This window comes from Pongo abelii, chromosome 11 (assembly GCF_028885655.2).
Source record: "Pongo abelii isolate AG06213 chromosome 11, NHGRI_mPonAbe1-v2.0_pri, whole genome shotgun sequence".
NCBI classification, from domain to species: Eukaryota; Metazoa; Chordata; class Mammalia; order Primates; family Hominidae; genus Pongo; species Pongo abelii.
Window position 1 is genome coordinate 104,125,300 of NC_071996.2, and position 13,171 is coordinate 104,138,470.

The window sequence follows — 13,171 nt, forward strand, 5'->3', positions numbered from 1 at the left end:
TTCCATCTAAAAAAAAAAAAAAAAAAAAAAAAGACTAAGCCCATGGACTTAACATAAAATTACTTTTTTAAAAAATGCTTTTAAAAAAAAAAAAAGACAAGGTCTTGCTCTGCACCCAGACTGGAGTGCAGTGGCAATCATAGCTCACTGTAATCTTGAACCCCTGGGCTCAAGCGATCCTCCTGCCTCAGCCTCCACAGCAGCTAGGACTATAGGCATGGGCCACCATGCCCGGATGATTTTTAAAATTTTTTGTAGAGACAAGATCTCACTATGTTGCCCAGGCTGTTCTTAAACTCCTGGGCTCCAGAGATCCTCCTGCCTTGGCCTCCCAAAGTGTTGTGATTACAGGTATAAGCCATTATGCCTGGCCAAAATTACTTAATTATATGCCACAAGAAAAATTATTTAAAAATTCCAAGGATTTTTGGAAATATTTTCATGAAAGAGGTTTACAAGATAAGAAATGAGTGAGAAATGCTGATGTAGTACATATTTTATTGCAGTGATATTTTCAGGAAGAACTTCATTTCCAAGTGTCAAATATTTCAGGGGGTACGTGATGACTGTAAACTGACAACAGTAGCAAAGTGAGCCTTTTCTCTTTCCTAAGAAAAAAGTCTTGTGCAAATATTTAGGAGGCTTGAAATCATCACTTCAAGGAAAAAACTGAAATATCTTACAGTGAGTTTTAGGTCTACTTGACAGAGGAATCAAGATTAATTTACAGCCAGCCATTAATATGCTACTCACCTGCATGTTATTCAAGAAAAAAAAAATGTCAATATACAAGAATAATGAAATGTTTTATTTTTTGTTGTCTTGAAAACAATTACTAAAATGTAATTCAGGATTTTATTTCTCTAGCCTGGCTTCTCACTGGTATCATGAAGGTCATGGCACAGACATTAACTGTTCCAAATATATGACGTATTGTTCCTATGCTTTCTAGGCTGGGTAGATACCCTATATACTCTGTTTTTCCCATTGTCCCAACTGAATAGCATTATAATATATTCCCTCCCCTGCCCCCACCAAGTACATAGCCTCAATCCAAAAGGAGAAAGCTGGATCACTCACCTCTTCCCAATCTATACCTTTTAAGTTGTTTTAGAAACAACAAGAGATGACCTGCCCTCTCCATTACACTCGTTGGTTCTGACACACAGAATAGCAAACAAAGCCAATTTACGTGATGCCCATGTCTTTATACTTCCACACTCTGGAACAAACACACTTGCAAACAATCAGCTCGGGGAGTGTTAAAAGGCCCTCAAAAAATTCAGAATATCTCTAAGTATAAAATAATTCAAAAACATCCAGTTCCAAATAGTCCCTGAGCACACTGTTCATTCCAGCAAGAAGTCTCCAGAGAGGTAATGAATGAAAGGCACATTTTCTCCAACTTGAGGACCACTGCATAGTACTAGACGGTACCAGCCAGGCTGATCAAAAGTTCTAATTGAGGACATCCCCCTCTTCCCAAATTTAAATCTTGTATGCTGGAAAAATAATTTAATGTCAGATGTAAACACAACACTTTCAACTAGAGGAGTGGCAGCTGGGGTACGACCCTTCCATGGGAGGTTCAAGAATAAAGGAAAGCTTCAAGCCTCCTCTTCTTCCTTTTCCAAGAAATCAGTCAATGTTCCATTATCAACAGGAATTAATAAATACTCTACTCCATCAGTTCCCTGAAAGATTTAAGAATACCTGTACATTAGTCATTCGTAAGAGGTATATGAACTCTTCTATTGTAGAGGCTAAAGAAAAAATGAATTTATTTCTTTGATGTAATATTTTAAATATATAAGTATAAAAAGGCAAAAGGGCACACAGTCATATATACTTAAATATATGGAGTTATAGTTAAACAGCCTTATAGTGGAAAAGACAACTAACTAGAGGGTGGGTAGGTGGGTATTTATTTTTTTCATTGTGCTTTAGATCATTCTTCACCTTCCTGCCCTGTTTAGAATCTAACACTATTGATGTCTGTGTCCTTTCTTCCTCCTTTCAACAAGAACCTTCCCTGTTGGGTTTTAAATATTTAATACATTCAAGTGTGTCCAATTTTTCAGTAACCCTCACTACACACCTTCATTCCTCTCCATCTATCACATTATCTCTGCACTTCTCCAAGCAAGTTGGCTATGATGGCAGTCTCCATTTCCACACTTCTCATTCAACATAGTTCAACTGAGCTACTGTTCCCATTATCACATCATTTGCTTAGACCATCAGGAATTTTATATTCCTAAATCTCACAGATATTTTCAGTCTTAATCTTTTTGGCCTCTCAGCAGCATCTGACACTGCTATTTTCTCTGCATTAAAACATGCTTCTCTTGGCTTCTGTGACATCACATGCTGGTTTTCTTCCTAGTTCTCTGGCTGTTTCTCACCTCTGCAGGCTTATCCTTTACTTTTGTTAAATGTCAGACTTCTGGCCTTATCTCCTAGCTCTCTATTCTCACTAAATGTCCTCCCTTTAGGTAGTACCCCCAATGCCTGGTTTCAGTTATAATCTAAATACATAGGAATCATAATCTTCTCTCTCCAACCCAGATCTTTCCTCTGGTTTCTTGTCCTAGGTCTCCAACTGCATAGTTGACATTTCCATTTGGAAATCTCAAAGGAACCTCAAACAGAGTTGTCTAAACTGATTAAGATCATGAACTCATCATCTGTCTCCCTAAAATGTCACTCTTTCAGTGTGTGTATTTTGTTCTTTTTGAAATAGGGTTTCACTCTGTTGCCCAGGCTGGAGTGCGGTGGCACGATCATGGCTTACTGCAGCCTTCACCTTCCAGGCTCAAGTGATCCTCCCACCTCAGCCTCCTGGGCAGCTGGGACTACAGGTACAGGTGCGTGCCACCACAACCAGCTCTTTTTTTTTCTTTCTTTCATAGACAGGGTCTCCTGTGTTGCCAGGCTGGTCTCAAACTCCTGGGCTCAAATGATCTACCCACCTTGGCCTCCCAAAGTGCTGGGATCACAGGCATGAGCCACCACGCCTGGCCTTCTAGTCTTCCTTTAGATCTCAGCTCAGTGGTCTCTTCTGATATCTATCCATAATTAGGTCAAATCCACCTATTTAAATAAACTCTTTCAGAACTATGTACCTTCTAATCATAGGAATTCCTTACAGTTAAAATGTTATGTGTGCGATTACTTGACTAATGTCCATCTCCCTCATTAGATTTTAAGCTCCATGAGAAAAGCAATCAGGTTTTTGCTTACTACTGTATCCTGATACTTTGTGCGATATCTGTGTAGCTAGTACTCAATAAATACAGACCAAATTAATGAATGAGCAAGAGAGAAAAAACAAAAGAACAGAATTATTTGACTCACACCATGTTTCTAATTGCCTATTACTCTGGACTAGAACATATGAGGAGTTTTCTGCTGTGCTCTGAAGCAGGGTACTTCTACCATGGCTCTTTCTACAAACTCAAATGGCACATCTGCTAAATGAATCTCTGCGACTCAACATGGAACATCAGTTTCAAAATCAGGTCTAAATCAAAGGTATATGTGTCCTTAAGTAAATGATATGGACTATTCCTGGCATACAATGCTACAATAGTGGAGTCTTACCTTCTTTGTTCTTATAAGCTTGTGGTCCCTAAATTCAGTTAACTGGGCCCGGAGTGTCAGATCACTATTGACGAGGAATGCCTCCCGACACTGCTGGTAAAAATCTTGAAAAGAAAGGCCTGGCAAGTTCAAAAGGATATGAACATAAGTCAGCACTTAAGACATGACCCAATATACAAACACCCATACAAAAGAACAGAATAAAAGTGCTATTTGCATGTTATCCCAGAGCAGTGAACAAGTATTGATAGGACTTTTAAAGAAGGAACAAGTAAGTCATGAGAGCAGAACAATTATTAAAATGTTTGTTGAAATCTTTTTTGCCAAAGGGGAAGAAAATCTCCTAAGATGCATAGAATATGAAAAATATGTAATTGGCAGATACACATCCATAGTTAGCACAGAAAATTTTAAAAGTAAGCTGGGTTTGTCCTTCAATTTGTGTCGGCAAACACCTTGCTTAGCAGTGGATCTGTAGAGCTGCTTGAAAATTTGCTATGTGGCAGACATACCCAACATGAGTGACCACTTACTGCTGTGAAAAACTGCACTGCTGTCATTAAATTCCAGAGAAAGGAAATGTACGGGGTAAAACAAAAATTACACAATTGAATGTCATAAATATTGGATACCAGTGTAAGAAGGGTTATCCTGGTTGTCCAGCTGGTACTTTATTAGTAGCCTGAAAATTCCCCTAAAAAACAAACAAACAAAAAAAAAAAAACAGGAATTTAAATCCAAAATGATAACATCAAAAGGTAACAACTAATAGCAAAATACACAAAGAAAATGTCAAGTACTTGGCCTGTCTGCATTATCTTCTTCTGTTCCTCCAAGGAATATCATATCCTTGCCTACTTAAACAGAAAACTTTTTTATTTCTTTTTTTTTTTTTTTTTGAGACGGAGTCTCGCTCTGTTGCCCAGGCTGGAGTGCAGTGGCACGATCTCGGCTCACTGCAAGCTCTGCCTTCTGGGTTCACGCCATTCTCCTGCCTCAGCCTCCCAAGTAGCTGGGACTACAGGTGGCCACCACCACGCCTGGCTAAATTTTTTGTATTTTTAGTAGAGACGGGGTTTCACCGTGTTAGCCAGGATGGACTCGATCTCCTGATCTCGTGATCTGCCCGCCTCGGCCTCCCAAAGTGCTGGGATTACAGGCATGAGCCACCGCACCCGGCCCGCTTTTTTATTTCTTCTAAAGAAAAATATAGGCTGAGTGTGGTGCCTCACACCTATAATCTCACCCCTGTGGGAGACTGAGGTGGGAGGACTGCTTGAGCCCAGGAGTTTGAGACCACCCTGGGCAATATAGTGAGACTCTGTCTCTATAAAAAACTAAAAAATTAGCCAGGCATAGTGGTATGCGCCCATGGTCTCAGCTACTCGGGAGGCTGAGGTGCAAAGATCACTTGAGCCTGGGAGCTTGAGGCTGTACTTGAGCGACAGACACCCTGTCTCAAAAAAATAAAATATGAAAGTATTTTTTTTCTTAACTTTTTAGGTTAGTGTTGGTAGAAAAGCTGGAATACAGAATAACATCTAAAGAGAAAAATATCAATCCCATATCCATTAACACTTGGTGTTGAGATCATACTGGGTATGCTGTTATCTCAAATCTTTGTGGAATGAGGCGGGTGGAAATAACATAAATTCACACATTTATATACTGCATATACCACTTTATACCTTGCTTCTTCACTTTTTGATGCTTCCCACGTCTTTTTTTTTTTTTTTTTTTTTTTGAGACAGAGTTTTGCTCTTGTTGCCCAGGCTGGAGTGCAATGGCGCGATCTTGGCTCACCGCAACCTCTTGTCTCCTGGGTTCAAGCAATTCTCCTGCCTCAGCCTCCGAGTAGCTGGGATTACAGGCATGTGCCACCACCCCAGCTAATTTTGTATTTTTAGTAGAGACGGGGTTTCGCCGTGTTGGTCAGGCTGGTCTTGAACTCCCAACCTCAGGTGATCCACCCGCCTCGGCCTGATTTTTCCCATGTCTTTAAAACTTCTCCAAACAAGTTTTTCTTTTCTTTTTTTTGCCACATGTAAGAAGAACTTAAGGAAGTTTTAACAGCTGCTTATCTACCATGTACCATAAACTTACCATTTCCCTATTGGTTTGGATGTTTACATTATTTCTAATTTTAGATTAAAAATAACTCTTAATGGATGACTGGATACAGAAAAAATAATTCAGCATTAAATAAAACTGTACCTATTTCTTCGTATTTTGAATTATTCCATGGAAGAGTGAACCAAGTAGAATTATGGGGTTAGAAGCAGTGTTACACAAACTAAGACTCCCATCAGTCCTTGGGTATGCCAAAAATTCAAAACTTATATGCATTTTCATTGTTATGCAGGTCTAGAAAACAATTACTATAATCATATTTTGGATCATCTCAATGAACACTTTTTTTTTTTTGAGACAGAATCTTGCTGTTGCCCAGGTTGGAGTGCAGTGGTGCGATCTTGGCTCACTGCAACCTTGGCCTCCCAGGTTCAAGTGATTTTCATGCCTCAGACTCCTGAGTAGTTGGGATTACAGGTGGACACCACCCACGCCCAGCTAATTTTTTATATTTTTAGTAGAGACGAGGTTTTACCATGTTGACCAGGCTGGTCCTGAACTCCTGGCGTCAAGTGATCCGCCCACTTCAGCCTCCCAAAGTGCTAGGATTATAGGAGTGAGCCACCGCATCCGGCCCTCAATGACTACTTTTTAACTAGGTACTACTACTAACTCCAGAGCTTAATTTTGGTTAAAATTTTTATTCAATCACATACCAAGTAAAGTCTAAATGATATTGGAGTTTGCAGAATCAAGCAAAATTTCAAAATAGTTTAAATAAGAAAATGTTAAGGCTAGCACACAGACATTTAGGCATGCCAAACTAAAAAATACTTGCATTAGACTGGGCATGATGGCTCATGCCTGTAATCCCAGCACTTTGGGAGGTCAAGGTGGGTGGATCACTTGAGGTCAAGAGTTCAAGACCAGCCTGCCCAACATGGTGAAACTCCATCTCTACTAAAAATACAAAAATTAGCCAGGTGTGGTGGTGCATGCCTCTAGTCCCAGCTACTTGTGGGACGCTGAGGCATGAAAATTCCTTAAACCCCAGAGAGGGAGGTTGCAGTGAGCCGAGATCTTGCCACTGTACTCCAGCCTTGGCGACACCATGAGTCTCCATCTCAAAAAAAAAAAACTTGCATTAGCGTAGCCAGTGCCATATTTAATGTTGTGAGTTCTCACACTGCATGGACCCTCAACTTTACACACAGCAACTTCCAACAGTCCTTCAGCAGTTAAGGACTTTTATTATTAGTAATAACAAAACAGAATGAAGACTTTGTCCCCAATTCCATCAAAAAATTTCATTAGATAACCATTTAATGCCTATTTCAATTTTTTTATTTTTTATTTTTGAGACGGAGTCTTGCACTGTCGCCCAGGCTGGAGTGCAGTGGTGCGATCTCGGCTCACCGCAAGCTCCGCCTCCCAGGTTCACGCCATTCTCTTGCCTCTGCCTCCTGAGCAGCTGGGACCTCAGGTGCCCGCCACCACGCCTGGCTAATTTTTTAGTAGAGATGAGGTTTCACCATGTTAGCCAGGATGGTCTCGATCTCCTGACCTCATGATCCGCCCGCCTCGGCCTCACAAAGTGCTGGGATTACAGGCGTGAGCCGCTGTGCCTGGCTTTTTTTTTTGAGACAGAGTCTCACTCTGTTGCACAGGCTGGAGTGCAGTGGTGTGATCTTAGCTCAGTGCAACCTTTACCTCCTGGGTTCAAGCGATTCTCCCTCCTCAGCCTCCCAAGTAGTTGGGATTACAGGCATGCACCAGCATGCCCAGCTAATTTTTTAATTTTTAGTAGAGATGCGGTTTCACCATGTTGGCCAGGCTGGTCTCGAACTCCTGACCTCAAATGATCTGCCTGCTTCAGCCTCTCAAAGTGCTGAGATTACAAGCATGAGCCACCGCGCCCAGCCTGCATATTTCAATATTAACGCAAGGCTTTATTTTTACTTTTTGTAGAGATGGGGTCTACGTTGCCCAAGTTCGTCTCAAACTCCTGGCCTCATGCACTCTTTCCTCCTCAGGCTCCCAAAGTAGTAGAATTATAGGGGTAAGCCACTATGCCCGGCTGAGTTGAATGCTAATCTCATCTTCAGTGTTCAAATCAGCTTTATAGAGTAACAACATTCATTAAAATTAGCATTTGAGGGTTAACATTTGAGTCTTGTGGTGATAGTACAGCTGAGTATATACATGGAGGTGACAGTCATACAAGGCTACAAGTGACAAAACTGCACAGAACTTACACACACACACACACACACGAGTGCAGCATGTATAATAGTGAAATCCAAATATGGATGGGATTGTAACAATGTCAATTTCTTGGTTCTGATACTGTACTGTGTTTATATGAGATGGTGGTGGTTGGTGGAAGTTGGTGCTTTGGGAGGAGGGTACATGACACACACGAGTGCAGCATGTATAATAGTGAAATCCAAATATGGATGGGATTATAACAATGTCAATTTCTTGGTTCTGATACTGTACTGTGTTTATATGAGATGGTGGTGGTTGGTGGAAGTTGGTGCTTTGGGAGGAGGGTACATGAGACTTCCCTGCATGTATTTTTGTAGCTTCTTCTGAATCTATAATCATCTCACAACAAAAAGTTAATCCCTCCACCACAAACACACAGGTAAAAGAAAAATAAATGGAAAATAAATTGCTGGGGGGGGGGTTAAAAAAAAAAGATATCCCCAAAGTCCCTGTGTACACCATCCTCTATCTATTCCCCTTTATTCTTCTCCAGGGTTGGTACCTAATTATTTTTTTATTATTTTTAGTACCTAAAAAGACCTAATTCCATGCACATTTTAAACTTTTATTCATACTGATATATACATTTGAACGCTATATATTTTATATGGTTTTATTTCTACAACAAACATCTGTTCAGTTCAGCATTTGTCCTAAATGAAAATATCTGGTTTGGACAATATATATCGTCACACTACTATCATCCCATATAAGTCAAAATCCTGGCTGCCAATGCTGCTTCTAAACCTAGAATGTAGCTGTGCTGTGGCTTCAACTCTGCTCACTGATTTATCATTCTGTTGCATTGAGATGTTTGTATTTTGAGCCAGGGTATTTATTTTTAAATGATGTCTATTATGCTGTGTGTTTGGAACATGAGGGGATGAAAGGAAAGAGTGAAAAGTATTATGCCATCTTGACCACAAGTGTCCCTTCATTGCTCTTTAAAAACAAAAAAAGAAATTGTCTGCTAGACTTGCTTGTTTCCTCTTTTTTTTCTTTTTTCTTTCTTTCTTTCTTTCTTTTTTTTTTTTTTTTTGAGACAGAGGCTCACTCTGTCACCCAGGCTGGAGTGCAGTGGCGTGATCTTGGCTTACTGCAACCTCCGCCTCCTGGGTTCAAGCGATTCTCCCACTTCAGCCTCCCAAGTAGCTGGGATTACAGGTGTGCGCCACCAAGTCCCGCTAATTTTTGTGTTTTTAGTAGAGACAGGGTTTCAGCATGTTGACCAGGCTGGTCTCGAACTCCTGACTTCAAGTGATCCACCCACTTCGGCCTTCCAAAGTGCTGGGATTACAGGTGTGAGCTACCACACCCAGCTGACTGTTTATTCTTTAGGAAACTAAATTTTCTTTCAAATTTAAAACAAAAAAATTCATTTACATTTTGACTAATTTATAGATCTAATACCTGTTTTTCTGGAGACAGGGTCTTGCTCTATCACCCAGGCTGGAGTGCAGTGGTGCAATCTCGGCTCCCTTCAGCCTCCTCAGCTGAGACTATGGGTGTACACCACCACACTCAATTAATTTTTAAAATTTTTTGTAGAGATGGAGTCTCCCTGTGTTGCCCAGGCTGGTCTCAAGGTCCCATCTGGAGCAATCCTCCTGCCTTAGCTTCGCATAGTGTTGGGATTACAGGCTTGAGCCACTGTGCCTGGCAAGTCTAACACATTTCTAACTTGGAAAGAATTGCTACTCTTATAATATTTAATCTACCCACCCAAGAACACAATATTTCTTTTCATCTATCCAGCTCTTAATTATCTATTCTCAGCAAGGTTTGTTATTTTTCAACACTTCATCTTGTTAAATATAATTCTATAATTTTATGCTTTTGTCAGGGGGTAAAGTTTGTTACTAAAAGCTTCTTTCAACAGGCTAATTATGCAATTTCTTTCTTTATTATTTTTTTGAGACAGAGTCTTGCTCTGTCACACAGGCTGGAGTGCAGTGGTGCAATCTCAGCTCACTGCAACCTCTGCCTCCTGGGTTCAAGCAATTCTCCGGCCTCAGCCTCTTGAGTAGCTGAGACTACAGGTGCGTGCCACCACACCTGGCTAATTTTTGTATTTTTGGTAGAGATGGGGTTTCCCCATGTCGGCCAGGCTGCTCTCGAACTCCTGACCTCAGGTGACCCACCTGCCTTGGCCTCCCAAAGTGCTGGTATTACAGGCGTGGGCCACTGCGTCTGGCTAATTATGCAATTTATTTTTTGCTGGCTTATGCTATAACCAGCTTGCATTTATTAATTCAGATATGCCTCTAGGTTAGGCTGCTGTAAGGGCTTGACTGGAGACATTACACAGTGATGTGTTTTGTTTTTTTTTTTTTTTTTTTTACACAGTGATGTTTAAGAGCATGAGTTTTGGAGCTGGCATATCTGGATCAAAGTCTTTGTGCCACTGACTATCCACCTTAGTTAGGATCAAATGAGGTACTGCATATAAAGTACTCACTGTTTGGATCAGAATGTTCAATATGTAATGAAAAATAACCATAAAATTTAAGTAAAAGTCATGAAAAGTCTGCTTTTTCTCCATTATGACCAGTCAGGTGCTCATATTCAGAAATATCAAAATATATTAAGAAATAAAAAGTTGGTATTCTCGCTTTATTACTGGGCAATTTGATAGACTACTGTTGACTTGTCTGCCTACTCCATAAACCAGTACTGGTAACTATTATTACTATAATTTCACTTAATCCTTCAACTAACTAGGGACTTCAGTATCCCCATTAAAACCTAGTAGTACATATCTTAAAATGTATAGTTTTTAAAAAAGAAGTATGGTTTTCATCCTTACCTTGCATTAGGGGTAAGGCTTCGTAAGACATGAGTAAGGGAGCTAAGTGGCAGGGATCCAGACTGCTTTACCAGAAGAGAGTTCTCATAGGAGGTTTCTTCAGTATAAGGACTATATGTAGTAGTTTCATACCAGAGCCAGTTAAAAAGACTCTGCTTTGCATGATCCCACACTAGCACATGATCAAAGAAAACAAGAATTACAAATTATTTTCTCATATTGTCATGTTACTAGATTCCACTTTACAAAAGAATGAGAAAGGATTAAATAAAAATGAATCCACAAGTTTTTCATTTTTGCCACTTCCATATCTAAATCAGTAACTCACAATCTAATTTCATTTTCAACCAACATCTGAACCTTTATTTTCAATTAAGCATAAATTAAAATCTTAGCACTACCAATGCCTTCTTTTTAAAAAGTTAGTAATGTTTTAACATTTTCTTCTACAGGATTATCAGACAGTCTATAAATTAAGTTCATAAAATAAATGTTGCAATATTACAAGAAGAGAAAGAGACCAAAATAATAGTTGGGTCTTTTCCCTCCATTTAACTTTAGACTAAAACATCCTCATTTAGTATCTGAATTTTTATTTCCAAAAATTATGTTCTAAATTAGATTGAGAACACCTTTTTGGTAACCTGTGTTTTTAAACATGTAAAAGGGGAAAAAGCATACTAAAAACAGTAAAAATTTTCTGATTTACATTAATAGAATTTGTCTTGTAAGACTGATATCTCTAGAAGGAAAAATAGTAACATTTAACTTACTGAGAGGAGCGTTGAGGTGGTCAATGGATGCTATAAGGTAAATGTTATGCAAAGACGACAACTGACCAATGATTTGCTGGCTCTTCTCTCCTCTCAACATCTGGCTATCCAAATTGTGGATGAGAAGGAAGAGTTCTAAAGAAGAATCTAAAAAGAAAAGAAATCCAATTATTATTATTATTATTATTTTTAAAGGATCTCACTCTGTTGCCTAGGCTAGAGTGCAGTGGTACAATCATAGCTCACTGCAGCCTCCAACTCCTGGGCTCAAGCAATCCTCCCACCTCAGCCTCTCGATTACCTGGAACTACAGGGCCACACCACCATGCCTGGCTAATTGTTTTTTTGGTAGAGACGGGGTCTCACTAAGTTGCCCAGGTTGGTCTTGAACTCCTGGACTCAACTTGGCCTCCCAAAGTGCTAGGATCACAGACGTGAACCACCATGTCCAGCTGCAATTATTATTTTTAGTGATATTTCAGTGATTATTTCCTCTACCACACACAATGCCTAGGTATTAAAAAATATATTAAAGTAGTATAGGATAAAATAATGATTGCTTAGGGGTATGTAATTTATTTGAGAAGATATGTCATTTACTCATAAAATAGACAAGACATGATTAGCACTGAAGTCAGGCCCTACAGAAAGCAGCTTTTTGTTTTGTTTTGTTATTTAAGACAAGTTCTGGCTCTGTTGTCCAGGCTAGAGTGCAGTGGTGTGATCTCAGCTCACTGCAACCCTGAAATCCAGGGCTCAAGCCATCCTTCCACCTCAGCCTCCCGAGTAGCTGGGACTATAGGCGTGTACCACCACACCTAGCTGATTTTTATATTTTTTGTAGAGATGGGGTTTCACCATGTTGCCCAGGCTGGTCTGAAACTCGTGAGCTCAAGTGATCTGCCCGCCTTGGCCTCCCAAAGTGGTGGGATTACATGTGTGAGCCGCCGTGCCCAGCCTAAAGAAAGCAGCTTTAATAAGGCATGGGAAATAGGCAAGATGTATACAATAGATTGGAGGTGAATCTGTGCATGTTTTATTACAATGTGGGAGTGGAGGGATACCAAAAAAACCAAAGGAGTTCTCAGAAAGCATTATATATAATGCTCTCAGAGATTATATAGAAAACCCAGATTATCACAAAAGCCAAAGGAGACCAAAAAAGGGGTGGGTGGGGGGTGGGGGTTAGGATACTGCTCAAGGCATCAGGAAGTTCAGATAAAATTATAAAAGTCAGTGAAGGAGGAATTTAGAGGATGGAGTTGTTGACACTATCAAATACAGCAGAGATCAAGATAAAGGATGAGCCAAGGTCACTGGGCTTGGTAAGAAGAAAGTTACAGGTGATCAAGCATACAGTTCTGATAGCACAGAGGAAAGACATTAGAATGACACAGGTAAAAAAAAGAAAGAAAAAATAGAAGGCAGGACATGTCTTCAAAAATACTGAAACCATACGAAAACAGAAAAATAAAATAGTGTGAAAGGGCAGCAGAATCAGGTAACTTTTATTTTTAATGTATATTTAAAAGCCACGGGTAATGATAAGTCTCTCTGGAGACTTGGCATACGTGATAGAGTATACGTCTTTCAGAGAGTGAGTAAATTTCTCTTCTACTCGGGGGTAGATGGGTAAGAGAGACAATATAGT

General features: G+C 39.9%; 1 protein-coding gene across 1 annotated transcript in view; it reads right to left on the minus strand.

The window, feature by feature from the left end:
• Positions 1–481: 481 nt before the first annotated feature.
• Positions 482–13,171, minus strand: part of ORC2 (origin recognition complex subunit 2) — a 55,010-nt gene continuing 42,320 nt past the window's right edge. The window contains exons 14-18 of the mRNA XM_024243642.3: positions 11,521–11,667; positions 10,748–10,919; positions 4,236–4,297; positions 3,604–3,722; positions 482–1,694 (exon numbers count right to left, since the gene is read on the minus strand). Coding sequence (XP_024099410.1) covers positions 1,608–1,694; positions 3,604–3,722; positions 4,236–4,297; positions 10,748–10,919; positions 11,521–11,667 — 587 coding nt within the window. The 3' untranslated portion in view covers positions 482–1,607. The remainder of the gene's footprint in view (positions 1,695–3,603; positions 3,723–4,235; positions 4,298–10,747; positions 10,920–11,520; positions 11,668–13,171) is intronic.